Genomic DNA, 27,483 nt, shown 5'->3' with positions numbered 1-27,483 from the left:
TACACACTAAGCATCTGAAAATCTGTGATGTAGCTAGTTACAAATTAGTAACCAATACTTTCTCTCCTCTCTTTTTTTTCTTTAAAATATATTTATAACCGGCTTCTTTTTTTTTTTAATATATACTATTGGAACGCTCTTGTCGAGTACCAGGAGTTCGGAGGCCGGGAGAGGAGGCGACATCGGCCGCCGGACCCACTCCACCACCTGCCCGCTTTCCCGCACAAAGTTCATTCCTCCTCCTATTGGTCAGATGCTCGCTCGCCTCCCCCTGCCGTCGCGCCTCGTCTTCCTCTTCCCCTCCCGCCGCCTCTCCGCCGCCGGCGACTCCCCTGCCGTCAAGGTACCATACGCGCAGGGCTCGACTTACTACTAGCTCATCGATCTCCATCCCAAGCTCTCTCTCTCTCTCTCTCTCTATCTCGCTGGCTGGCTCCCTGTTTTGTTGGGCTCTGCTTTGATTTTTCTCGGCGCGCTGGACAGATGGCGGCGCGGTCGGCGCTCGACGAGGTCACTGACTCCGGCGCCTTTGACCGCTCGCCGTCCACCTTCCGGAGCTCCGTGTCTAGGGACGGCTCCTCCCGGTTCCCCGCCGTGCCTGGGAGGTACCACCTCTACGTCTCCTACGCGTGCCCCTGGGCGTCCAGGTGCCTCGCCTACCTCAAGCTCAAGGGCCTCGACCACGCCATCGGCTTCACCGTAAGCTCCCGCGCAGCAAATCCGAGGCATCCCATGGCGAAGAAATCCGTGTAACTTCCTTCTCTACTACTCTATCATCTAGTCTGTGAAGCCCATCTTTGAGAGGACCAAGGAGACCGACGACCATCTGGGCTGGGTTTTCCCGGCCACCGGAGACGAGGAGCCCGCCGCCGAGCCGGATCCTTTCAACGGAGCCAAGAGCATCCGGGAGCTCTACGAGATCGCCAGCCCAAATTACGCCGGGAAACCAACTGTTCCGGTAAATCTCTCTTCAAGTCTCAACCTGGGGATCGAATTGAAGAATTTCTTCTTCATATTTCCTATAACTTAGGACAATTGGATTGATGTTGAATCTTGATCGTTTGTTGTGTTGCCTTTCAGGTTCTCTGGGACAAGCAGCTTAAGACCGTGGTGAACAATGAGAGCTCGGAGATCATCCGGATGCTCAACACCGAGTTCAACGAGATCGCAAGGAATCCAGGTCTGGATCTCTATCCTGCTCATTTACAGGCATCCATAGATGAGATCAATGAGTTGGTGTACGACACGATAAACAACGGCGTGTACAAATGTGGCTTTGCCAAGAAACAGGGGCCATATGATGAGGTAAATTGGTCTTTGGTTCTTCTGAGGTTGGTTTGGTCAAATAGGAGATAGGATGGTTCCTATTCTTGACCTGTCCTTTTCTTCCACATATTTAGGCTGTCACAAGATTATATGAGGCTTTGGACAAATGTGAGGAGATTCTAAGCAAGCAACGTTATATATGTGGCAACCAGTTGACAGAGGCTGATGTTCGCTTGTTTGTAACTCTTATAAGATTTGATGAGGTATGGGTTTCTTCATGGGAGACTAAAAAACATTTGTGAATCTTATCATGCTCTACAATAAGTATTGTCATCATGTTAGTTTGTGTGTGCTCTTACATGTAGGCTGAACTGTGTCAGTATATTTACTTTTTAAAGTGCCCTTAGTCTTGCTCAATTTGTTGCTTAGTTTTTCTATATTTTCCTTTTGTTGGTAGCAATTAGTATAAATGTTGATCTCAAATCCCCAAAGATAATAATAGCTCCAAATGTATGAGTTGCAGTTGTTAGCAATTACTATGCTATTACCTTCGTTTCATATTATAAGATGTCCCGACCATTTCTAGATTTATAGAGATGTTAATGAATCCGAATACATATATAAAAAATATATATTTATTTATAGATGAATCTAGGTGGAGTCAAAACATCTTGTAATATGACAAGGAGGAAGTAGTTTCTTTTGTTTTTGGGTGGTTGCAGGTGTGTGTTCTATTATTCATTTTTATTAAACTCTATAGATGTTCAAATTCTGGAAAGAGGAACATAACATAAATTACGAACATGTCATATCATATGATTATAATTATGCACAGTTTATGTTTCAGAAGGGATGCATATCATTTCTGCATTTAGAGGATAGGGAGCCTCACATGTGGTTTCTGAAGAGGACTTTTTTACTCTTGCTGGATCTTCCTTTGTCATCCAGTCTCTATCACATTTGAGATAATATCGATGAGACGATGATATGATTAGGGTCAAGTGAATCAAAACTTAATTACACATATTTGTATTGTATGAACAATCATATTGTCTTTATGCACACATGATTCCGAAGGGATGCATCACTTCTTATGTGCTCCCTGAATAGACTTTTTTTCTTGCTGGATGCCCTTTTTCCGTCCTAACTGTCCTTGCGCAGCTTGATGCGATTAAGTGAAAATGAATCAAAACTGAAACCGTGAAATGAAAATTGCGTTGTATAATTCCAAGCTATCATTCTACATTGGCAAACTTGTCTTAGCATAGAGCTGCATAACTAAAAATAAAAATATGCTCACTAGCACACAGAAACTACTGATTTTCATATAACAAGTCCATTTTTTCCCTGTGCAAACTAAGCGACTGCAGTCATTTAACCTTTCCCCCCAGGTTTATGCTGTTCATTTCAAATGTAACAAAAGGCTTATCAGGGAATACCCCAATCTGTTCAATTACACCAAGGACATCTACCAGATTCCTGGCATCAGCAGCACAGTTAACATGGAGCACATAAGAAAGCACTACTACGGAAGCCATCCGTTCATAAATCCTTACGGGATCATCCCTGCAGGCCCTAACATCGATTACAATGCTCCACACGACAGAGAGAAGTTTGGTGCCTAGGAGATCTCTTATGGTATACTTCTATAGAAAGAAATCACTATGCTTCATTGCTATGACATCGAGGTTTTGGCTAAGAAATGTTTGAAGGGCGGATTTGTGCTTGGTTGTAATACAAGGATTGTAAAAGGTGATCGATAGGTAATAAGAAGAGAAAAACAGTCAAGTAGACAACCCAAAGCTATATGGTAATAAATCACAAAGTTCTTTGTTTCGTGAGTTGTTCACAAGCGAAGAAAATTATTCAAATTGCCGTGTGACCCGATACTTGTTTTAACATTAGCGGCTACTAAATTAAATAAAATTGCTTTATGAAGTAATCTAGAACTTGGGGATGATTATGGAAAACATATTTAAAAAAAAATAATGATGAATAAACTTTTATAATGCATTCTTAGCGATCTAAAAGCCAAGGTTGAAAAACCACAAAATCAACTCGAAAAGGTTAAAAAAAATTAAATTTTAGTTTATAATAATAAGGAATAACTTCACTTGAGGTCCCTCAAGTTATCGTCTCGTCTATTTTTGTCCTTGGACCATAAAACCGGATACAACCGGTCCCTGAATTATTAAAACCGGCACAAAAGAGGTCCCTCGGCAGTTTTGGCTGACTTAGCTTCTACATGACTAGTTTGGCTAGGTCCCTGCCCTACGTGGCATTGACATGGTATATATCAGAAAAACAGTAGGTCCACCTATCAGCTACACATAAAAATGATTTAAAAATGGCAGTCCCATAATCAATTACTAAAAGAAATAAATACGGTGGGACCCACGTGGGCCCCACATGTCATCATTGTTTCTCCCCCTCTCAGCTGACATGTGGGTCTATTGTTTTTCTGATATATAATTGCCACATAAGCACCACATCAATGCCATGTGGGACTAAAACCAAGTTAAACTAGCCGTGTAGACGCCAATTCAGCCAAAACCGTTGAGGGATCTCTTTTGCGCCGGTTTTGATAGTTCAGAGACCGATTTTACGATCTAGGACAAAAAATAGACTGGACGATAAGTTAAAAGATTCTCAGACTTATTTCTAATAATAATCATAAGCGAATAGATGACGTTATGGGGGGTGCTTGAATGCTTTTCGGAGCTTGTCGTTGAGGCCTTTGCCGGCGCCGGCGCAGTTACCGAGCGTGTTGCAGCCCATCGCGCCCTTGGAAAGGCCGCTGGTGCCCGATGACTTGCTCCGGCCGGCATGGGCCACCAGCACAAACACCAAAACCAGACGCATGCTGCTCGCCATCCACACGAGCAGGCGCAGGCTTAGCTTAGCCTGCCTATCTTCGTTTATTCGGTTTATTACTGTTTACTACAGTACTCCCGTTGGGTTATGCCTTTTGTTGGAGTATCAGTAAAGCAGTCCTACAAAAGGCCAGCCAATATCTGGTGTTGCACTGCTGGCATGAAAATTGAGATTTCCATGTATAATTCTGTATGCAGTCTTGACAGGCAGGTGAACACACAAACAATTACTCACTATGAGCCCTCCTTTTTTTTTGCCCTGACTATTAACAAGAACTAGAGTTCATAGGAAGATAAGAGGGAACGACTACAACATTGCACAGAAAGGAGGACTTTTCTGCCTCTCTGTTCACAACTACAGTAGGCCTTTTTGTTGCCCTTCAACCTAACCTTTTTTCTTCGTAAATCTTACCTTTCCACTGTCATTAGGACTATATACACAAAAGGAGAACACTTTTACTCCCCTAATTATCTGGGAGCTTTCGGCACCCATGCATCACATTCAATGCAACACAACAAAATGCGGCATCGACTTCTCTGTTTTGTACACTTCACAATCCAACAGTCAGCGTCTACTGCAGATAAATTATCCTCCTTCAGAAAAAGTTCCCGGTAGGCCGATTACTTTTATCTTCTCACTGAAATTATCTACCTTTGGGTTTTCAGAAATGTCATGCCTTTCTTGTGTGGCATCTTGCTGGTCCATGGAGCTAATTGTTCCGTTTAACAGGATCTGTGCAAAGAATGGACATGCAGGCAAATAAGACCTCGTTGTAAGAAGCAGAAAGAAACAAAAATGGAAAAGTGATTATCTCATGTTAATGAAAAGAGTTTAGCATAAAAAGAACATGCATTGAATGAATGTGTACTGTGGCATTGCCAACAGAGGCAAATAAAATAACCACGAAAATTTACAATCCTAACAACTCAAGAGAAATGCACAACAATATTATCATTTGCAAAATAATGCTTAGTAATAAAGTATTTGTACAGATCTTCGAAGAACTTAGCTTCAGAAATTATTTGGTACCCATCAGTTCTATTATTCACCTAGTTCATTATCATTTTGTACAGTGACAATATCATCATTAACCATTCTAGTAAAACTGCTCCATAACTGCTACGATTGGTTGTTAAGGCACTTCAATATTCAACGTCAAATTCATCAATTGATGAATGTATATAATTTATATATATATCTAGATTCATTAGCATCCATATGAATCTAAACAGGATAGAAAGTCTTACATTGTAAAACGGAGGATGTAAACGGAGGAGTAGTAAATTATCTATTATTAACCTAATGATTAAGAGTGAGCTCTCAGAAATGGAATAAACTAAACTATTGTGTGCAACTGAGATTACCCTAGAAAATGAAATAGAACACTGTGTTATGCAAGAAACATCTCGATCTTAAAATTTTCCAACTGGCACTACCCGAGAATAAAATGAAATAAAATTGAAACACCATTCTTTTACCTGATTGTTACTTTCAGTATGCTTGGGATCAAATAGCATAGGACGGCAGCGCTTGTCTTCATTCATCAAGCTTGAATTCTGAAAATGATTTACAAGCGCAGCTTTCCCTTGTATTCGAGCATATGCCAACGAGACAACCTTTTCACTATTGAATTTTTCCCATTTCCGACCAGCAAATGCCTGCAACAATGTAAAAACTTATGCTTAGAATCTAATGTAATTGTTAATTTATCACTAATTGCTTTGTCATCTTTAGAAACAAATTTAATTGGTCAATCACTATCTACCAGATATTGCTTTGGTTGCTAAAACCGAGGCATTCGTAGAGCATTCTTAAACAGAAGCAACACAGATCTATAAAACTTAGCTCACATCCTTGTAGTCCAAATTGAAACTTCACCTCAGTAATGTTCTCTCTATCCTTACTTTTATTAAAGGATCAAAAGCCTACTATTGACTACATTTTTTTCGGCACAAATATGGACATTCTCAAAGAGCTTATAATAAATTTGTAATGTTGACATAAAAGATAAGTGTGAAGGTAAATTAGAACTCAAAGCATAAGATAACTAACATCATAAAAGAAACAATAATTAGCTATAAAACAGGAATAACCTTATAGCAAAAAAGCCAGAAACAAGGTAAAAAGAAGGCTGAGATCAAGAAATAACCTTATAGAAAGATACAATATAAACAGGAGATGCCATATTAATGAAGGCATAGCCAACATTGCATTTATTCTGCAGAATTGAAGCTCAAAAATCAGCAGTAGAAAAAAAAAATATTAACAGAAGTGTACAATTCAGAAAATAACAAAAATACCTTGAAGTCAATAGGCAAGTAGAAAAAATCATAAGTGCCTTCATGAGTTTCATCTATAACTTCCAAAAGCATATTTGATGTATACCTAAAAATTAGTAAAACATAAGCAACAACAGTAGACCACCAGCATAGCACTGTAATAACAGAACTAAACATCAATTTATTCAAGTAACATCATACTTGTTTGGTATGTTTTTAATCATCAATGTTGTTCTGGTATCTTTTCCGGAGATAATCTTCTCCAAATCTAGTTGATATTGCACTCTGCTATCTTCCTGGAATCCCGAGTTTCCAACTGTCTGATTACGGCCACGCTCAAGCAAACCTTCAAAACCAACTGAACCTGGAATATCAAAAAGGAGTATTAAAACAAATAAATTCTCAAGAAACCAGTGCTAATCATTAAAAAAAAAGGACCAGTATTTCTTACCATTTTGCATGGACGGAACATTAACGCGGGGATAGGCACCAAAGTTCGTCATGAGGCTTCCACCAACACGGTTGGGGCCTGTGCCACCAAAATTTCCCTGTCTCATGTAAGATGTGTCTGCGGACTCGGAGAAATAGCCGAGATTACTCTCAAAAGGGAAAACAGATGGGGCAGACCCAACATTAAGCTGGGAAAAGTGCTCAGATGGCCCAAAGGAGCCACGCAGATTCCGATACAGACTACTCTGGCGTTGTGGCTGGTTATTGGGAAAAAGTGAATTGCTAAGAGCTTGAGATTGGAAGGATGCAGGCTGAGCGTGCTCCCTTAAGTTTTTGTTATTACCCCACAGAAATGAGGTTCCAGTCAGTGCTGTAAAACCAGATGCAGTAGAGGTTGACGAAGCAGCGGATGACACAATCGGACTTGCACTTATAATTCCACCATGATGTTCTGGAAATGAATGTGAGTTGTTAAAAGTTGGGGACCCATGGAACATATTATCAGTATGGTTATTCCAATAGGAGCTCTTCCCAATGGGTGATTTCATGGGTGGATATCCTGATGAGAACCCAGAAAGATGGTTACCACCTAAAGGGCTCATTCCCCCATTAAATGCAGTTTCACTGAGTCCATTTAATTTATTTTCTTCTGTTGGGCTGCCAAGTTGGGACCACAAACCTGAGAACAAATTGGAACACTTAAAACAGATGTGATAATATAACCATAGGTGAAGAAGGAAATAAATGGTGTAGATTAAGTGCAAAAAGTACTGTAATACTTGGTGGAGAGTTGGCAGAAGGTGAACCAAGATGGAATGAATTATGCCTTGTTTCATCTTGCTCAAATTCGTGGTTAAACTGCTGGATGAAACTGCATAGCAAGAATACAACCTTGAGAATGTGTAATAGTCAGTAGATACAAAGAAAAAATAAAAAAGAAATGAATGGTTATTGGTTAAACGCATAACAAAACACAGAGAATAAAGGACACAACCGTCAATCAAGAATATTATCATTTTTGGAAGAATAAACATATCTACATTTTTAACCAAAAAAAACATCACCTCTAGACAAATTGACACAGTTAGCATGTGCAATATACTGGATAATATGATGAGTAACACATGCATATCATTATAACATGGAAACTAGTGTCATGTAAAGGTTACTATCCTTATGACATAAAAACCTCTTTTGATTTTATTTTTTTCTCCTTGTCTCTTGTAATTTCTTGTAAATTTCGTTGTAACTTCTTCCTCTTTCTTATATATTTTAAAATAGCATAGTAGGAGCCTCTCCTACTGTTCCCCATTAAAATGAAAAGAAACACAAATGACAGGGACTTCTCAGTTGGAACCTCTCCTGCTGTTCTTGAAGTTGATGTTAAAAAATATGCATGCATGCATTTTTTTTTTTAAGTTGATGTTCTAAAGGCCATTCAAGTAATAGACCATAGAATATATTCACTCCATCAAAATTTGTTTGGTGTGGTTTGATTTTTCTTTTAATTGTGTCGGTGATGAATGTACCATGAATTATAATGCATGCATGCATAAACACTAATTCCAATGGAGTAAGTAACTATATACAGTAGGGATTAGAGAATTCAAAGTATATATGCTACAGCCCACTTGCAGTACTTTAAAAGTATTTTCAAATGCTAAATGCATGGTAAAAGGATCATCTAGAATTTCAGCAATAATTGAAAAAAAAAGTAGGTGGTCACAAAATCAACATCTCAGCCCAAAAAATAGATAGCTTGTAACTAACCAAACCACATAACCAGCTGCAGTACAATGTTATTTAGGGAACACAAAAGACATATGATGTACTACAACAATACAGACCTTCGGCGAGCTCCACCAGGGCGGCTAGGTTCCAACTTTACCCGTTTTCCAGCAATGTCACTCTTGTTTAATGAACGAAGGGCACATTCTGCAGCTCTAACATCATAGAACTCGATAAATCTGTGGTGTCGCTTATGTGGTGTCTCTCTTATCTGCACCCAGCGTAAAGTACAAAATTATGTAAAACATGATGTTGAACTTATTTTAATAAAGTTTTTAGAGGGGTATGAGACATATCAGTATGCAATGATTGGATCAGTTAGGAGGTACGTAGTAGCACTTTTTACCTCCCTAACTTCACCAAATGCACCAAAAATTTGAAGGAGTTCCTCATTTGAAACAGCTGGTTCCAAATTAAAGATGACAAGGGTTCCTTGGTTCATATCTTTATCTGAAGGATTCTCCTGTGAAGACAAATCAAATAAATCAACAAATGATGATATTGAGAAGAGGTATATTAAAATAACTGACAAAAGTATTGACCTTGGGAATTGAATAGTGAATGTCAAGTTTCCTCCTCCTTAATGGTTTGTTTTGTAGTGCAGTCTTAGCATTTCTTGCATGGCGGATATCATAGTAAGATATCATAACAAATCCTCTGTGTTTAGTTGCAGTGTACATAGACCGAATATCCCCAAATGGCTGAAAAGAGGTATGCTTAGCAAAGCAATAACAATTCCTAGAGAATTATATATCATATAATAACCTTAAGGAAATGAAAAGTGGAAGATTTACTACAGGTGGGAAATTACAGATTTAATCAAGACAGATGATAACAAGCAATCAAAAACTGGTTCCTTGATTTATAATAACTAGTGCGAACTAACACATGAAGTATCCAAATACCTTGCTCTTTCCTATTTGGCTTTCTTCATTCCTAAAACAGCAATCCTCAGTTATTATACAATAGCACTTTAATTCAATAAAGAGATATTTTATTCCCCATGAAATATTTTAGAAACGGGATTTTGTTCAAATGGAATCTATTTGCAGTGTCCATGGTCTTATTACATACTATGTCGAACCAAACTATAAATGGTACTATTAAAACCTACATGTATATGTATAAAAAGAAACCTCTGAGCTTAACTGGAACAAAACAATAAACAGAACAGAACAACAATAATATTACTATCAATACATGCATAATAGCGACTGTTTACGGAAACAATTTGCATCATGAAGTGAAATGTTTTGCATTCTAGTTTGTTTGACAACCAACATTTTATTGTGAGAGAACATAACTACTGAATTCATAAAAGGTTTTGAGTAATATAAATTCAACAAAACAAAGGGTTCATCCATGCTACACGCCAACAGCCATGTTATGATCTCTGAAAGTTTAGACTAATCAGTATTATTTGGGTTATTATATCTATGTATCCGTGTGAGTTATTCCCAACACAGTATTATTTGGGTTTACGGGATATTATTACAGTGGCATACAGGGAGTAGTGATCTAGTCTAAGGATTGATGGCCCTTAACATCCCCTGCATTTTTTTCTGATGTTTTTGAAGTTTTATTGGGTGTGTGTGAGTTCTAGCTGTGTGCATCTTAGCTATGCACAGGCTGAGAGCGTTCTCAATATGGTTGTATCGTCTTGATATATCCTAACCACACAAAACTATAGATTGTTAAACCCCAAAAATGGTTTAGCAAAATCAAATACAAATGGTAATAATTTTGTAGTTTATCCTTAGGAAGAGAATATACTAGTAAGATAAGCCTGCACATACAATATTGCTATGTACGGAGGTGTCATAGAGTACCAGTATTCCTTCACCTCTCTGTAAAACATGTCAGATATAAACTCCTTGCTAGAGTCACACAATAATATTAAACTTCAGTTAGACAACAAGTGCTCTTGTTGGATAAACAAGAGGCAAGAAACTTGCAGACTCAAGTCCAGGTTGAATTTTATTGCACTAGCTTCCCTCCTACTGAAACTGCTCATCCTTGAGATGTAACATAGCATGACAAACTCCTCCAATGAGGTGAAGAAAGACTGCTGGGCCCTCATGTTCATGGTCCAACAGAGTCAGCATAACTAAACATTAGAATACATTGTGTTTGCTCAGATACCAAGTTCCCTTACTGTATCGAAGAGGACCAGCTGGAGGGAAGGCATCTTAGGAGGAATATGAAGCCACATAATATGTTAAATAACTAGATTTAGAATACATATCTGTTCAAAATCATGCAGAGTATCAAACAACAACAGAATTAAACTCCATGGGATTACGTATTTACCTCAAACAATGAACGCAGTTCTGAGTCTTCAACATTACTATTAATGTTCCGAACAAACAATGTCCTGGACGGGTGTTCACCATATGGATGCTCACCAGTAACTGTTCCAGTACCATTTTGGATGCTGTATTGATTAGTGCTACTTCCAGTACCATTGACGAGACTAGCCTTTGCTGTACCAAACGTGATGCTTTCCAGAGGGTCAACATCCAGCTCCATACCCCCACTATTGCGGAAAACATCATATTCTTCCGATTCCTCAACTTGGGTTCTCAGTTTAACATGATCAAAATCTTCAACTACCCCAGCAAGGAGCTCATCTTCATCATCTGGTAACAAATTTCCAATCAAATGATGTGCAACATCATCCATGGGGTCAGCCTCTCTAGTATTAGTGCTTGGCTGCTTCATTATGGGAAACATATCATCCTTTGGTTGAGCATTGTACTCCCTTTGTTTACCTGACACTGCATGAAACACCTTGATGTGAGTTCATGCATGAGAATTGATCGCAGATTAACAGAAAAGAAAATCGTCTATACATTTTACAAATTGCACAGGCAATGAGCTGGAGAACAGGACAGCATCACTTGATCCGTTAACTGTAGTTGCAGACGGACCTCCCCATGCCCATATGTTTCTCATCTGATGAGTCTTTTTGGATGGAATGAATGCAGGTTCTGTAGAACATCATGAATATGACTGGATTAGAGACTAGCAAAATTTCATCACCAATAGTAGTACTAGAGTACCTGATGATTTCGTATGATCCTCAGGTTGCTCCATTGCATCAATACTGAAAAAATCAGAACCAAGGTCAGTGTTGAGGTACAACAACTCATGGGGTACAAAAATAAACGACCTTACATCGTTCATAATGCATGCTCAAAGGAACAGCTCCTACAAATCATTAAGGAAATACATTCCCCTGACAAAACATTCACTCAACAGTAACATACCAAGAAAAGTAAAAGAAACGCATACACCTTCTGAGGCACCAATAGAATCTGTAGAACACCAAAACCGAGAGAAAAACAGAGCAACTTCTTCCCCATCTTTCTTTATCGATGCAAATCTAGTACTATCGTATAACAATAGGACCACAACTACCCTAGTACTAGTACCACGAATGACATCAGTAGAGTCCAAATAAGGGAAACATAACCTCCCATATGTGCAAATCATTTTCTAATTTGTTCTCGAAACAACCGTTGGTATTTTCCACAACGAAACAAACAAAATTCCCAAAAGAAAATTCATTACAAGTTTATCAGAACCATCATTACTAATCTGCTGCCACTACTACTACTTAACTACTCATTAATCATCTCAATCAAAACAAACCAGAATTTCAATTACCACACTAGACACAACAGTGGAATGATTATCCGATGCTCATGAATGCAAGCACACAATCATATAGCGTCAAAGAAGTGGACAGAGCAGATTAGGGAAAAATGGTCGCAGTCCGTGCTAGAGCTTACCCAGTAGTCCAATACCGGATTAATCCCCACTCCACCCCAGCAGCGCCACGGGAGCTCCTCGGGGCCCTCCCGCTCCTACTCCCGCTTCCCCCTCCCGATTAAGCGCTCAAAACAACCGGTCCAAACCACAAACGTGCGCCACGCCACGCCACGCCCACGCAATGGCGCCGCCGCCTGCCACTCCTATCCCGCTCGCCACAACACAGCCAGAACAAAACGGCCAACTCCCCCCTGCAGCCTCGGCTCGGTGCCGCCTCCTCGGGCGGGTGTACGGCCAGCCGAGAGGTGGCACCACCACGAGCGGAGGGGGAGGGGACGGGAGGGGAGGGGAGAGACGACGCGAGGGGAGAGAGAGAGAGAGAGAGGAGTTGAGAGAGAGGGGAGCGGAAGGCAGGATGGAGGGGAGAGATGAAGTGAGGCAAGGGATATTCCACCAACCTCCTGGATCTTCTGTCGCACGCCCTTTTCTAGCGACGGCGCAGAGGGCCTTTGCTGTGGCATGTGTCTTCTTTTGGAAGTGCACATATGTTAGGTCATAAATGTCGTATGATAGCTTTTTTTTTTGTTGGATGTACTTGATACAAATGACTCTGTGCATATTGATTTAGGCTCAGTTCAGTTTGTAAAAGCATCACATCGGATATATGGACATATATTTGAAATATTAAATATAGTCTAATTACAAAACATATTACAGATTCCGTCAAAAAACTGCGAGACAAACCTTTTGAGCCTAATTAATCCGTTATTAGCACATAGGAGTTATTATAGCACTTATGGCTAATCATACACTAATTAGGTTCAAAAGATTCGTCTCATGATTTTTCCCATAACTATGCAATTAGTTTTTATTTTCATCAATATTTAATGCTTCATTTAGGTGTCTAAAAATTTGATATGATGTTTTTGGAATTGAACTGGGCCTTACTAGGTAAAAGAAAGAGATACCTGTGTTTTACCTGCATGCTTGCGTGGATGTGTGTATATACTTTTAAAAGGGAAAAAATAATTAACTTTATATGGGTTAGCTAGCGGCAACATATGTGTTCTGCGTGTTCCAAATAGTAACATATGTTTCATAAGGTTATGTTATGTGGTCCAATTAGTAACACATGTTTTATAATTGTATTTACGAAGCTTTACCATGAGCAATAATTGCGTCCGTATATGTTAGAGTTGAACCACAGTGTATGGGAGGGAGAAAATGTAGTGGGTGCAAGTATATAGATTGAGCGCGAATGTGATAGATGGAGTTATGTCTATATTTTCATGATCTTTGTTTCCATTTAATTTCCTTACTCTTGTAGCATTGAATCTCACCAAAGCTATGGAATCATCAACCCTAGTCTTGTAGATGATATTATGACTTAAAGGAGAAATAGGGTGGACCCTAATCTTGTAGATGATATTAAGACTTAAAGGAGAAATAGGGTGTACAGATAAAATATAGCGGAAAAGACATTACACCCCTTCCATAGCTATGATATTGTCATGGAAAGTTGAGGAACATGGACATCAACAGCCGAAATCATTGGACAAAATCAACATAGCACAACCAGTTTAGGATCGAGAGCCTATACAATTACCAATGGTTTGTAGATAGGAACCGACTGGTTGAATCATGCTAATAAGATTGATCAGCGCCGGTAAGATTACCAAATTATTGGAGGCTAAAATATTGTGCAATGTTTCATACAATTTTAGTTAGATATTTCAATGTATCTTCAGCGATTCCAGCAAATCGTAGTTATTATTACTTAAAAAAATTGAGCCATTCAAAAGATCATATTAAACCTAAAATAGCCGAATAAACAATTGAAATTAGGTTTGATGGTGGCGGTGGTCAGTGCCACGGAGGAGCAGTCTCGCTTTGGAATAGGCTCCTCCTTAGCATCGACATATTTTTCTAGTTTAGCATGAGCATTTTGTTCATTCAATCTTTCTATAGAAAAAAAAACTGAGACAGTTGCAGCCTTGCAGAGAGCCAGGTCACCAGAAACACCCAGCCGCAGAAAATCCAGATGAGGACAACTCCGCTTCGGCGAATTTGCCGTATTTGAGTGGAGCAATTTGCGTCCGTTGACATTGGCTTGCCCTGTCGTCCGGACCAAGCGCTAACCGTCCTTCTACCGCCGGTATTTAACGTGCTAACTCGATAATTAAGTTAAGGGATTTGATTGGTGAAGCCTTTTGCTTGCATCATCATCCCCAAATGCTACTCAATGATTTCATGACAGCGACGCTGAATTCTCTCAGCCACTTGCATCGTCGTCTCCATTTATATTATCTTTTTCTAAGAAAAATAGTATATAGCTTTGATGCTTTCGTGTGAAGACTCTCCAGTAGGATTAATTAGGCTTTGAAATAATTAATCACTGGACGTGTGGTGTGTCAACTAATGCCGTGTTCTTGTTTTGGATGCTAACCGACACGTAAAACACAGCAATGGAGTAGTATATAATTAATAATTATTAGCTATAAAAACTAGACAATGGATTGATATGATTTTTAAAAATTCTTATAAAACACGTCCCGTTTAGTAGTTTAGAAAGCGTGCGTAAAAAAGAAAACCCGAGTTAGTTAACCTGTATAAAGAATAGGGTCTAACTACATGGCAATTCACATGTTTTGTTTGCATGTTCCTAGCTAGTGATTTAATTTGGAGTGAAGTGCACCAGCGGTCTCTAAACTTGTATGTATGTGTCAAAGTTCCTAAACTCTCAAAATATATTTTTGGATCCCCGAACTTGTCCGGGTATGTCATATAGGTCCAAACAAGCTCTAACCCGCTCTATCTGTTGACGTGGCATGCCATGGTGGCACCTACGTGTTGGTGGTGTCACGTGAGTCCCACGTGTCAGTTTCTCGCTCCTCTTTATTATTTTCTCTTCCTTCTCGTAGGTGCCACCGTGGCATGCCACGTCAGCGGATAGAGCGGGTCGGAGCCCGTGTGGACCTATATGACACCCTCGGACAAGTTCGGGGATCCAAAAATGCATTTTAAAAGTTCATGGACCTAGATGACACATGCATATAAGTTTAATGACCGCTGGTGCACTTCACTCTTTAATTTATCCCGTATTTGGCAAACACTAGTACTAGTGTATACTACATGTAGTACCGTAGTACCGTACTGACAACATGGCGTATGCATTTGTCCTTGAGAGAATTTACTTTTTAACACTAAATTTAGACCAATTCAATGATCTATCGTTGATATGGTTCATTTCTAAGTTTTATAATATAGATAGATATAACATTTTAATTTTATCCATGTAAGCAACTCATCAATTAAGAGGTAACATATACCACAAATCGTCTCTATATACCTTTAATATACTAATTTTAATCATTAATTAGTCAATCTACTATTTCCCTTTCTATTTTTCTCTTAGAGATTATAGAGGTTGACTCGTTTCCTCTCTCCTCCACCACACCGTTTAATCATATAGACATCTTATGATTTGTGTTAAGATGCTCACACTTGCTCTAACGTATCCCCGAGTCTATTAATTATATCTTCAATGGGGGAGGTCTAGTTCGCGACCGCTAGCGGGCGCCGCGAGCCAGCGATCGGATCGGCGGTCTCTTTCTCCTCTTCATTCATACATACATATTCACGCATAAAACTTTATACATATAAGCTTTATACTTATATATATATATACATGTATTTATACATGTAAATTTTATACACGCAAACTTTATACACATAAAGTTTTTACATGCAAACTTTATATATATATACGTACATATTAAAATTACATATACAAAAGTAATATATATATATAAACTTAAATATATAAAAATATTTATACATATAAATTTATACATGTAAACTTTATACTTATATATATATAACATGTATTTATACATGTAAATTTTATACACGCAAACTTTATACACATAAAGTTTTTACATGCAAACTTTATATATATACACGTACATATTAAAATTACATATACAAAAGTAATATATATATATAAACTTAAATATATAAAAATATTTGTACATATAAATTTATACATGTAAACTTTATACGTATAAAGTAAAAAAAATATTTTACACATTGATGGGCCATGTTTGTTTTTGGAGTGGGCTGAGTGGCTTCGTGGGCCGGAATAGCACGAGTGGGCCGGAGTGGGCTGGCATTGAGAGTGTTCGCGCGCGCTCGCGCGGAGAAGGAGAAAATGTAGCAAATTGTCCTTGCTAAGTTTGATGATTGATTTGTCCTATTAGAAGTTTTAAATAATAATAAAATTTGGTGCTATTAAAAGTTTTTATGCAAAAGGTGCTGTATTTTTTATTGTTTAGTCTTGATTGGTAGGAACGAGTCAATAATAGAATTTTTCTTACATATGTAGTATATTATCATAAGAGATGTTGTTTAATTAAAAGAAAATATATGATAATCTTGTAATTTTAACCATCTTATTTCAATTTAATTTTCTCAAGCTCGAGTCACCAAACAAACAATATATGCTTAAGCTAGCATCATCAGTAAAGTTTTGATAGAACATTTTGTGCTTATCAAACATGTATTTTTTTTTCAAGCACATCATTCGTCTAGCCAACCAAACAGGACCAAAATCCTTCTTTCTAGCTATTGTCACACCTGGAGTTTTATCCTAATCCTAATTCATAAAAAGAAATTCGTAAACAATAAATAACTTAAATAACTTAGGAAAAATCCCTCTAAAGAAACTAATTTAATTAAATCAAATCGATTAACTGGATTTAAACTTAAATTGAAGAATATAAAATTTTGTTCAAAAATTTAATTTAAAATCCGTCAAAAGTGGAGCCTTTTCTTTTTCTTCTTTTGCTCTCTTTTTTCCCATTTTTCCTTTCTTTTTCTAGATTGGGCCGCAACCCAATCTCTCTCTTCCCCTCCTCCTTTCTCCTCCTTCCTCTCCCTTCCTTCATCCCGGGTCGGTCCGCTGCTGAGCCGGCCCATCCCACCCTCCCCCCACTCGCGAGCCGCGCGCCTCCCTCCTTCCCCGGCCGAGCAGGCCGCCTCGGCCCAACGCTCGTCTCCACCTCAGCCCAGCGACCGCGCCTGCGAAGTCCGATCTCCCTCCCCGCGTCGGCCGAGTCCGAGCCGCCATCGCCGGATTCATCGCCGTGGCCGACTCGGTCTCCAACGACCGCCCGCCCTAGCCGGTGCCATCTCCCCCTATAAATCCCGCCTCCCCACGCGCCGCCGCCACCTTTTTCCCCTTCACCCGAAGCCGTCGTCGCTGATCTCGTCGCCGGTCATCGTTCGTGACTTCGGAGCTGCGTCACCGGCTGTTCCCGCTCGACGCTGACTCGCCGCCGTCCTCCATGCCGCCGGTGAGCCTCTCCGCTCTCTCGCCCTCCTTTTTTCCCCATCGACCGTCGCCGCCGACCCGCGCGCCGTCGCCGGCCGTGTGCATCGCTCGACGTCTCCACCACCCTCCACCATCGTCGTTGCCGCCGCCTTCGCGACGCCATCGCTCGACCGTCCTTGCCGCTGCCCGAGTGCGCTCGCGCTCATTGCCGTCGTGTTGGTCTGCTGCCGCTCTCCCTCTCGGCTGCGCCCTTGCGCCGTCGATTCCTGCGCCGTCATCGCCGCGTCGCCGTCGTCGTGGCACCGCCGCCGTCCGCTAGCGTCACTACCGCCACCGCCCCTCGGTCGCCGCCACCGCCGTCGCCGCGTTGCCCAAGCCGACCGCCGCCGGCCGCGCTCTCCCTCCCCCTCTCTATTTCCCTCTCACTGGCCGGCCGAGCCCACTGGCCAGCCAGCCTCCCCCTCTCTCCCTCCTCCCGGGGCCCCGCTTGTCAGTCCCTTTGCCTCCTCCCCTTTCACCGACACCCCGAGCCCACCTGTCGGCGCCACCCCTCTTCTCTCCTCGCCGACGTCATCACCTCATTTAATTGCGCAATAATTGATTTAGGACTTTTCTGTTTAGTTAAAAAAACCCAGAAAACTTCTAAAATTCATAACTAATTCGTCCGGTCTCCGTTTAAGTCCATTCAAATTTCATTAAATTCATAAAATTCTCAAGAATCCATTAAAAATACTTTCTTTTACTATTTTAGTAGAGTTTGTGCCTGTTTTATTTATTTTTGTGCTTTATCGCTTAGATTCGGACCCCGCCGAAGCGCCGGTTTATTTTGAGATCGTCGCCGAAGTTCCCCTAGGACCAGAGCAAGGCAAGTGGCACTCATCTTTGATCATATTGAACCTATTATTGCAAATCCCCCGCTTTGTTTATTCAAATATGCACTGTTTTAATTAAAGTATTTATTGTATTTATTTTACGGGTGATACACTATTATTATGCCATTGTTTATCCAACTTTATTCGTGCTATACCATGAATAACTTGATTAGAGTTAGGCCTAGGTTAATACTTATCCATGCTTAGAACAAGTAGCTCATGGGATCACTCATTAATCATGTTTAGTTCTGAATAGCTGTTAATAATGATTTATTACCCGGTTCGGGTTGATGCCAACTAAAATATTGGTAATGGTGGGCTGTGGGTGCATGGTTTTGAGAGTCGCACCCATGGCAATTAAGGACCGGTTTACGGGAAACCATAGAAGTAATCTAGTGCTAACCACGTGCCAAAATGGGTAAGGTGGGATTTAAAACATGGCTTCGAACTATTTGACGTACCAAGGCAAGGGTAGGCGTGATGGAGTATGGACGGGCAATTGTGGTGTAGCGAAAGCCTCTGCTGCTTTCGGATCTACCAAGTCACAAGAAGGGACTGCCCGACTTGGTGTAAAGGAGGAGGTTGAAACCTGAAGTGCGGTGCGATTAAATAGGGAGGGTTATGTAACAGGTCCTATCACGGTCTCCTTTCCGGTGTACTATGTTGGTATGTCGGCGCACATTCAAGTGCAGTGGAGTCGTGTCTCGTGGGTACAGTACTACACCTCTGATCAGAGTATAATCTATTTGAATAGCCGTGCCCACGGTTACGGGCGGACTCCTAGCTTTACTGTGATTAGTTGAACCTTTAATGACCTGGGCAAACTGGCTTTCACTTGGGACTACTGCAACGTGGAGTAACGTTGAGTAGTGGTTGGGCCTGTCGCAACGTGGTGTAACGTTAGACAGTGTTGTGGTATTTTACAACTGTTATTTATTCATTGTTTTATTTACTTAATTACTTTTATTCGGTTTAATCTCTGTTATTTATTTAAATGCTGCTTTATTGCAACTAACCCTAGCATGTCCTTATGGATCCTTATGCATCATTTATTACTCTCTTTTCCGTGCTGCTTGTTGAGTATGGTGGTTTGTACTCAGCCTTGCTCAATCCCCCCTCCAAAGATAGAAGTTGAGTCCAATGGAGGTGACTATCAGGAGTGAGCTGTTCCGCCGTCGAAGTGTCGCTTGTGGACTAGAGCCGTACCCGCTGGAGTTAGTCTACGTTCCCATTCCGCTGTATTTTCGTTAGAATAAATGTTATTTTTAGTTGTTTCTAAGAACGATGGTTATGTAATCAACATTGTATTTTTTGTGTACCCTAGCTGGTCATGGACAGGGATTTTAATACACAATTAAGTTCAGAAATTCGTGTGAGAAATTTCTGGTCGTGACAGCTATCAAGTTCATAAATCTGTTTTCAAGAACTTTGTATCACAAGTTCTTCCATTCGATCTTTCTCTTGGTTTTTTTTTTACCATTTTTGCTTTATGATTTACTGGATGCATGTGCTCTTGCTAAGGGAATTTATGTCACAAGAGGAAGTTGGAGTTTCCCTTTGTGGTTTGATTCAAAACCTAATACATGTACTCAAAACATGTATTGAGATAGGAAAATACCCTATAAAAGCTCTTTTTTGTATATTAGAAATGCAAGAAAATATGAAGCCTACGTAGCAAAGTCCATCAAAGCTCATAGGTACTTACAACACAAGCCCAGGAAACGAAACAAATCCTGAAAAGGTTAATGCAAAGCCCATAAGCATGTATAGAAGCACATCAGGCCAAGAAAAACCAACACAACCCTATAAAAGCCCATGCAAAGCCGAATAATACAAACAAATCCACTAACACGTCATTGGTTATGGATTTCAGCAAAAGCCCTGCTTGGTGTGTATTCATTCTATGTCATAATCCTTACGGCAATGTCATTAGGCTATTCCCAATGGCAAGTTTCATTTTGTTATTTTTAAGATACAACATTAGCTCAAGTGCTATGAAACCATCACTTCTAATGTGCAGTTTTATTATCTTTTTTGTTTCTTAGACAAACTTGCATTTAATTTATCACATGAATTATGGTTGGATTGGGCGAAAAGAAGTTGAAATGAAACTGGTTGTGCTCCCATGCTAGTTTCAATCGGTTTCAAAGTATTGGAAACGGTGCACGACCGGTTTAATCTAGGTGAAATTAACTCTCTCGTCATAAATCACATGTCATGTTATCAGTTTTACTAATATAGCACCATATTTATTGAAAATGAAACCAACATACTGAGCAACCTTATAGCCGTGGATATGTCATCCATGATACTGTAGTAGTGGTAGATGATGTGGACCTTATCCAACGGTACTTTAAAACAGATTGATTGAAAATTTGTGAATTTTCAGTCACCTGGAAATTAGATAGTCCCGGTTCAGGAACGCAAATATATCATCCAGTTGTTTTGGATACCAGGTAAGACATCATTTGTATAACAAAATCCATATATCCAAATTTCTAAATATATAAATTAGACAAGAACACCACCGGCAGAAGCAGAAAGAAATTTCTGAAAAACGACCGGACCGCACCAGTGCTAACGTAAACAGCGACAAGATATGTATAGCTGAAATTGGTCCACAGTTCCAATCAATTTTCACATGATCACATCCCTTAACTGAAACCAAAAGCACAGTAAATTAACAAGGCACGGGTATATACAACCATACCGATCGAACACACGAGACGGGTAAAATTTTCTGAAATAAACACAGAAGTTAAGAGAAAACTGCAACGACCATTGCGTGCGTCCAAATAATGTGCTCCGTATATCTATGGATAATGGATTTATTGATCCTTTGGCGATCGATCGATCGTGTCCGTCCGTTCCGAAGCTCTCAATCCATCGATCAGTGGTAGCCCAGCGGCGCGGCCACCTCCCGCAGCGCCTGCCCCTGGTAATGTATGTCCTGCAAACGCATCCACACGTAATCAAAATTTGTTCAAAATACGAAATTTTTTGTTCGAAATCGCCCAAATAAGCTGGGGGAAAAAAAAGAGACAGTGATGCATGAGCGCGTGCGTACGGAGGCGTAGTGGTTGACGTCGCGGTGGTGGGCCTCGTCGGCGCGGACGACCATGACGACGTCCCTGAGCGTGGCGTCGGCGGGGAGGCGCCAGTAGTCGATGGCGATGGCGGGGGCCGGGACGTCGTCGATCTTGCCGGCGTCGAGGTCGCGGAGGAACTCGGTGTAGGAGTGGACGGCCTCCTCCTCGAGGTAGCCGACGACGCGGTGGGCGAAGCGCGGCGAGAGGAGGTAGGCGGCGAGGTAGGCGTGGAGGAAGACGCCCTGGACGGCGACCACCAGCGCGCGCTCGTACCACCGCGGCTGCGACACCTCCATGAACGTCATCAGGTGCATCCGCTCGTTCTCGGCCTCCTCCAGCAGCGCCCGGATCCACCCGCCGCTGTGCTCGATCCGCCGGAGCGACCGGAGGTGCAGCACCGCGCCGGCCACCATCCCCGGCACCGCCGCCACCGTCTCCAGCATCATCGCCCGGCACCCGTACCTCCTCTGCATTGCAAATTTTACCAAATTGGTTCAACCATCGATCAGGTCCAATTGCTGATAGATTTGCCAGTTCGTCATCAACTCTAATACATTCTCGTTGGAGTTGTCGTTCGTTCCATTTAATTACAGTCTCAACGAGTATGTACGAAAGTAGAGCTTGTTAATTAATTCCATGATGAAACACGGCAATGTTACCTGTCAGCCAGTCAATCATGTTCTTTCTGCGTGTTAGTACAAAATATCAAAATCAAATGGAACAAAAGCCTAACACTTGACTTCTAGTTAAAGCGAATTTTTCAGGATTCTAATGACTAGGATATACCGACCAGACTTTGGAGGTGCTCATACTGAGTTCTCTCTCTCAAAAAAAGCCCAACACTTTGTTTCATGTCCATATGGTGATTATGGTCCGTAGATGGAAGGCTGAGGTTTATGGATCTGGCCCATATTTGGATATCAGTGTAGAGTCCATTGAAGTTGCTCAGCCCTAGTGTCCGAACTCGTCCAGCTAAATTCAACTCACTGGACGGTCCAGATCTTGGTTGACCGATTTAAATATGATCTTATTAAATTCACAGCCAAATAAATCAATAATCTATCCTAATATAAAAAAGACAAAATTTGCTACAGGGCATTGAAAAACGCGTAATTAGCCGGCGGACACCGTAAGATCATGAATTTGCTGCAAGGCACCATAAAAATGTGGTAATTAGCTATAGGACACTCCTGCCATTTTTTTTATTATTTTCGGAGTCAAAAATTCTAAAAATGACAAGATTGCCCTCGACGGCCAACCCGTTATGTTGACTGGATCCAGTCGAACCGGACCCAGTTGGTCTTGGTGTCGCACCACGCCCGAACCCTAGCCTTTACCACACTTTTGTAGTGCCCTGCAGCAAATTCGTGATCTTACGGTGTCCACCAGCTAATTACGCGTTTTCGATGCCTTGTAGCAAATTTTGATTATAAAAAAAATCCAAAGCATATGCTGATATGTAAAAGACTTACACGTATGTATGCAAGAGATGGGGCTTCAAAAAAAAAATGTATGCAAGAGATATTTGATTCTTTTCAATACTTATATAAATTATGGTCACATTATTTAACAACCTAGCCAATGGTATATCCATCGTTACCTTAGAAAAACGATACAGAAACGAGGAATCCGACAGAGGAACAGGCCAAAAACGAGGAGGGGGATTACCTGGAAGAAGAGGTCAACGGGCCAGCGCAAAGACTTGACCGTCCACCTGGCAACTTTGTCACCCAGCGTCACCGGGTCGTGGTGCTTCGTCAGATCTATCGACACGTCAGCTTCGTACGTGTCCCACGGCTGTCCAAGCCAACACGCGAGAGCTTAATTACGTTGATTAACAAAGTTTAACGGGGATTATTTGGGTGATTTATATAAAAAAAGACGACGTAGATTGTTTGCGCCAAACGGTATATTTATAAATAATAAACAATTTGTAAATAAAAATTTTATATACCTATTTTTGACTAAAAACCGATGCGGAAAAAAACTTCAATAAAAAAAATCAAAAATAAAAAAGATTAAAAATTTGTCTATATGTAAGTATGTAAGTAAGTATAAGTATAAGCGAAAAAGAAAAATATGTTTATAACTAATTGAAGTATAGTTAATTAAATTAAATTAATCGGGCGTGCTGCGCGTAATTACCCGGAAGCAGGACCACTTCCACACCGTGCCGTCCTCCTTGACGAGCCTCGTCGGCGCCACGCCCCAGTAGCTCGCCGCCTCCTTCTCCGGCTCCTCTTTCTTCGCCGTCACGTCGACACCGCCCGCAGCCGCTGTGCCAGCAAACCGTCGGGGCACGGCGCCGGCCATCCACAGCGACGACAGGGCCTTCGGCAGGTCAGCAACGGGAGAGCGGCCGCCGGCCACCGACGCCGGCGAGAAGAGCCGCCGCGCGGACTGCTGCACCAGGGTCATCGATCTAGCTTAGCTGCGATAACCCTTTAATTTCTTTCCCTCCCCAAAAAAATGGTGGAGCGATTAATTAGCTAGCGCATGCACTGTGGTCACCAGCTAGCCCTTTAATTTGGAGGATATCTCGTGGCCTGTTGTTTCTCTCTCTACCACTGTGCTGGTATGCATGTTCGGAGAGAGATGGGAGGGGTTTATATACAGGTTGGGGCTGGAGAGAGATGCGTGCGTATGGGCCGGGGGTCTGTTTCTCTCTGTAGCGCAAGTTGCACCTTTACTGAAGTGACGACAAGTTGGCAATTAACTGGCTGTTGGAACATGGAAGGATATCCTATTGATCACATTACCGGGAGAAAATTCCTTACATGCCCCTTGAAATTTACTCAATCCCCTTTATACACATGAATTTTACCTCATCCTTTATATACCCTTGAGTTTTTATTTTAATTTCCTCTATACCATTTCCGTTAGTTGTCCATTAGTCGACCGTTAAATATTTTTCAAATGACTATATTACCCCTCTTATACATATTTGCTACCTTCTTGATGAATTTTTATATGCAAAAAGTAACTTATACTAAAAAAAAGATATAATGAACTAATGCCAAACTTAAAAAATAAAACTTATTTTTCAAAAATAAAATTTTAAAAATATGATTAAATCCACACATTAATTTTAAATATGTTTCTATAGTTTCTGATGAAATAATTACATCCCCTTTCTTTTTTTAAAATGAATCTTTTTTCATTGCATATTCATTGAACAGTAATTTTCAAATTTGATGGGAGCTTGATTTGTTTATAATAAATATTTTTTAATTGTTAACGAAATTATGTTTTATTTTTAAAAATATTTAGTAATTTATCTCTTATTATTATTCACAACCCAAATAATTTAGAAATCAAACATTTCTAGCTTTTAGCAATATACCAAGGACGATAAAGTCATTTCTACAATAAATAACGGTCAAACTAATGATCAACTAACGGAATGGGCATGTAAGGGATCCAAATAAAAACTCAGGGGTATATAAGAGATCAAGGAAATCTCAGGGGAGTAGAAGGGATTGGGGGAACTTACAGGAGCACACAGGGAATTGACCCCATTACCTGTTTCGCGCAGCGCTCCAACACTATCTTAGTTTTATTCTTAAGGATGTGGGCAAAAATTTGTTTATGCCTGGAGCAATTTTACCGTCATTGAGAACAATAAGATACTATTTTTTTCTATGTAAATTTTGGTACATGTTGCTACCTACTCAAGGACTATAAAATTGTTCTTATGCCTATGGTTTATAAATCGTTGCGAAAATTTAAATTTTAAAGGTTAATTTTATAATTATTTTGAAGGAATTTTCTAGCATTTACTTTAAATTGCTAATGGCACATATATTATTTTATCCATAGATTATTCTTTTTTCCAATAAACCGTTATGGTTTATAATCAATTTTAAGGGATGAAGTTTTTTTTTAAAAAAAAGTTCAAGTTGAGGTTGTAAAATAGTGGGATGAAACTTTGTTTAAGACATTAATTGTCGGAGCAAGAGCAATTGATTTTGCACCATTTTGAATCTTCATTAATTGCAAGACTACAAGTTATTACAAAGTTGTCATTAGAAAACTTCAAAAAAATCTGGCATTATTGCAAAATATACAAAACATCGGCAAATCCATGATGATTAAGCCAATTTTTTTATCCTAAGATCTTAATTTTCTCAAAATTTGAGGAGTTAAAGTTATACCAAATAAAGCCTTGTAAGGAGTAAGGACAGCACATGTGTAAGATTTTCTCACCAACTAAAAAAAGACCGTGCGACTGGGGCTTTACTCTGATACAAAGTGCATGACGTTGTTCCAGGGAATAATGGCATATTCTTATTTACAATCTGTAACATGATCACCTATTGATTTCTGGTTATGTGCACCTTAGTTATACAAGGCTGGAAGTGATCTTCGTGATTGTATCATCTTGGTATAATCATCTAAGATCAATAAAAACTTCTTTTATCAAAAAAAAAATGGACATGTCGATGAAGCCATCCATCTCTCCTTCTCCCTTTCTTTAGCTTGATCTATGTTCTCTTCTAATTAATATGCTGGGTTGAACACGATCTAGTCGCCAATGTTTTTCTTGATATCGACTTCCTTCAGGACGTCAAAGGACACTGGTTGAGGATGGCCTCACAAAGCCTTTCTAGCTAGTGCTTAGATTGATTGGGAAAAGTATAGAGTTTGAGAGAAGTTCCAGAAATGATCACGGAAGAAACAACGCATATTGTGTTACGATTCGGTTAGAGAGAGAAAAGACGGTGGTTATTTCTCTTCTCAGTTCTCAATAAAGCCGATCAAACAACAGGTGCAGCCCAAAATAGGGGAGAACAGGGGTGCTGCTGAAGAGGGAAAAGAACCCATGAAGAAAAAGAATCGCGTTAGGTGTCACCAAGTTTAATTCTATACATCTCGGGAAATATGTATCTCGGGTTGAGCATAATCTGACAAGACAAATTCGGAATTTAACTAAGTTTTACTTGAACTTGTTTGCAACGAAAGTTTTAATTGAATTCGAAGTAGTTTGGCATGAATGAACTTCAACTATGTTTGATGAAATCCAACTACATACATTTACTTAACTATTAATTATTTTATATCATTTTATTTATGGTTAAATATACTTTTATGCATACATGTATCTTTACGTATTTGGCAAAAAAAATTGAATAAGATAAATAGTCAAATGTTTATAAAAAAGTCAACGGCGTCAAATATTCAGGGACGGAGGTAGTATATTGGAACCAAAACAACTTATATAATATAAAATGGGGGAAGTGTGCAAGTAGATTTAATTAATTGATCGATGCATGTCTATATCATAGAATTTCTCGTATTTCAACTATCAAGAAGTCAAGAATTACTGTTCTATTCCAGTCAGAAACATTACGCCCATAGGAATAACAGTGTGTCGCATTCCTGATGAACGAGATGATGAGTTGCCAACACGAATCCTTGTTGGAAAAGAGGAAGCTTGCCATTTCCTGATGGTTCCGGCCTCTAGATTTCCAAATAATTTGTAATATATATAATAGATGATGTATCGTCCTATCTTTTCGTTTCGGTTATGCCTATAGGACAAAATTTAAACTTTAAACTTTAAAATTTTAAATTTAGAGTGATTTTATGATTTTTTCATCATACTTTATTATTTTTCAGTCTTAAATATGTATATAAAAGTTTTATTCACAAATTATTTTTCGGTATCAATCCATGTACATATTACTATATTTACACGTGCATAGAAATGTATATATCTGTGATTAATTATGCATATACATGTATGTGTCTCGATGTGA

The 27,483-nt window shown here is 39.9% G+C and overlaps 3 protein-coding genes across 3 annotated transcripts; 1 reads left to right on the top strand and 2 right to left on the bottom strand.

Moving 5' to 3' along the window:
* The first annotated feature begins 171 nt into the window (after positions 1-171).
* LOC102705226 (glutathionyl-hydroquinone reductase YqjG-like) lies at positions 172-3,102 on the top strand. Its single transcript, XM_015833373.2, has 6 exons — positions 172-343; positions 484-699; positions 782-958; positions 1,081-1,305; positions 1,401-1,529; positions 2,658-3,102. Exons 1-6 carry the CDS (start codon positions 254-256, stop codon positions 2,889-2,891), a joined length of 1,071 nt encoding a protein of 356 aa, XP_015688859.1. The 5' UTR covers positions 172-253; the 3' UTR covers positions 2,892-3,102.
* Positions 3,103-4,295: 1,193 nt separating this feature from the next.
* On the bottom strand, positions 4,296-12,792 carry LOC102718426 (protein MEI2-like 5). The gene is made up of 14 exons (XM_006647157.3): positions 12,452-12,792; positions 11,720-11,763; positions 11,510-11,647; positions 10,968-11,434; positions 9,200-9,358; positions 9,004-9,120; positions 8,717-8,868; positions 7,649-7,740; positions 6,871-7,548; positions 6,621-6,783; positions 6,441-6,525; positions 6,290-6,358; positions 5,619-5,798; positions 4,296-4,872 (listed from the first exon to the last, which is right to left on the bottom strand). Exons 2-14 carry the CDS (start codon positions 11,751-11,753, stop codon positions 4,726-4,728), a joined length of 2,481 nt encoding a protein of 826 aa, XP_006647220.1. The 5' UTR covers positions 11,754-11,763; positions 12,452-12,792; the 3' UTR covers positions 4,296-4,725.
* Positions 12,793-21,172: 8,380 nt separating this feature from the next.
* On the bottom strand, positions 21,173-24,213 carry LOC102704952 (ubiquinol oxidase 2, mitochondrial-like). The gene is made up of 4 exons (XM_006648516.3): positions 23,870-24,213; positions 23,393-23,521; positions 21,703-22,191; positions 21,173-21,585 (listed from the first exon to the last, which is right to left on the bottom strand). The coding sequence occupies exons 1-4, from the start codon at positions 24,140-24,142 to the stop codon at positions 21,526-21,528; spliced, it is 951 nt and encodes a 316-aa protein (XP_006648579.1). The 5' UTR covers positions 24,143-24,213; the 3' UTR covers positions 21,173-21,525.
* Between the last annotated feature and the right edge of the window lie 3,270 nt (positions 24,214-27,483).

This window comes from Oryza brachyantha, chromosome 2, assembly GCF_000231095.2.
Source record: "Oryza brachyantha chromosome 2, ObraRS2, whole genome shotgun sequence".
NCBI classification, from domain to species: domain Eukaryota; kingdom Viridiplantae; phylum Streptophyta; class Magnoliopsida; order Poales; family Poaceae; genus Oryza; species Oryza brachyantha.
The sequence above is the reverse complement of the archived record's forward strand: the minus strand, read 5'-3'. Positions and strand labels throughout refer to the sequence as shown.

What these genes read in the sequence shown, in the direction of transcription:
- LOC102705226 (XM_015833373.2), top strand. Translation starts at nt 254, where the DNA reads ATGCTCGCTCGCCTCCCCCTGCCGTCGCGCCTCGTCTTCCTCTTCCCC. An exon ending in GCGACTCCCCTGCCGTCAAG is followed by an intron (nt 344 to 483) that starts GTACCATACGCG and finishes CGCGCTGGACAG; the next exon opens with ATGGCGGCGCGGTCGGCGCT. An exon ending in AACAGGGGCCATATGATGAG is followed by an intron (nt 1,306 to 1,400) that starts GTAAATTGGTCT and finishes CCACATATTTAG; the next exon opens with GCTGTCACAAGATTATATGA.
- LOC102718426 (XM_006647157.3), bottom strand. Translation starts at nt 11,753, where the DNA reads ATGGAGCAACCTGAGGATCATACGAAATCATCAG. An exon ending in CATTTGGTGAAGTTAGGGAG is followed by an intron (nt 8,869 to 9,003) that starts GTAAAAAGTGCT and finishes CGCTGGGTGCAG; the next exon opens with ATAAGAGAGACACCACATAA. An exon ending in CCTGGTGGAGCTCGCCGAAG is followed by an intron (nt 7,741 to 8,716) that starts GTCTGTATTGTT and finishes CTTGCTATGCAG; the next exon opens with TTTCATCCAGCAGTTTAACC.
- LOC102704952 (XM_006648516.3), bottom strand. Translation starts at nt 24,142, where the DNA reads ATGACCCTGGTGCAGCAGTCCGCGCGGCGGCTCTTCTCGCCGGCGTCG. An exon ending in CCGTTGACCTCTTCTTCCAG is followed by an intron (nt 22,192 to 23,392) that starts GTAATCCCCCTC and finishes TTTGCAATGCAG; the next exon opens with AGGAGGTACGGGTGCCGGGC. An exon ending in ACGTCAACCACTACGCCTCC is followed by an intron (nt 21,586 to 21,702) that starts GTACGCACGCGC and finishes ATGCGTTTGCAG; the next exon opens with GACATACATTACCAGGGGCA.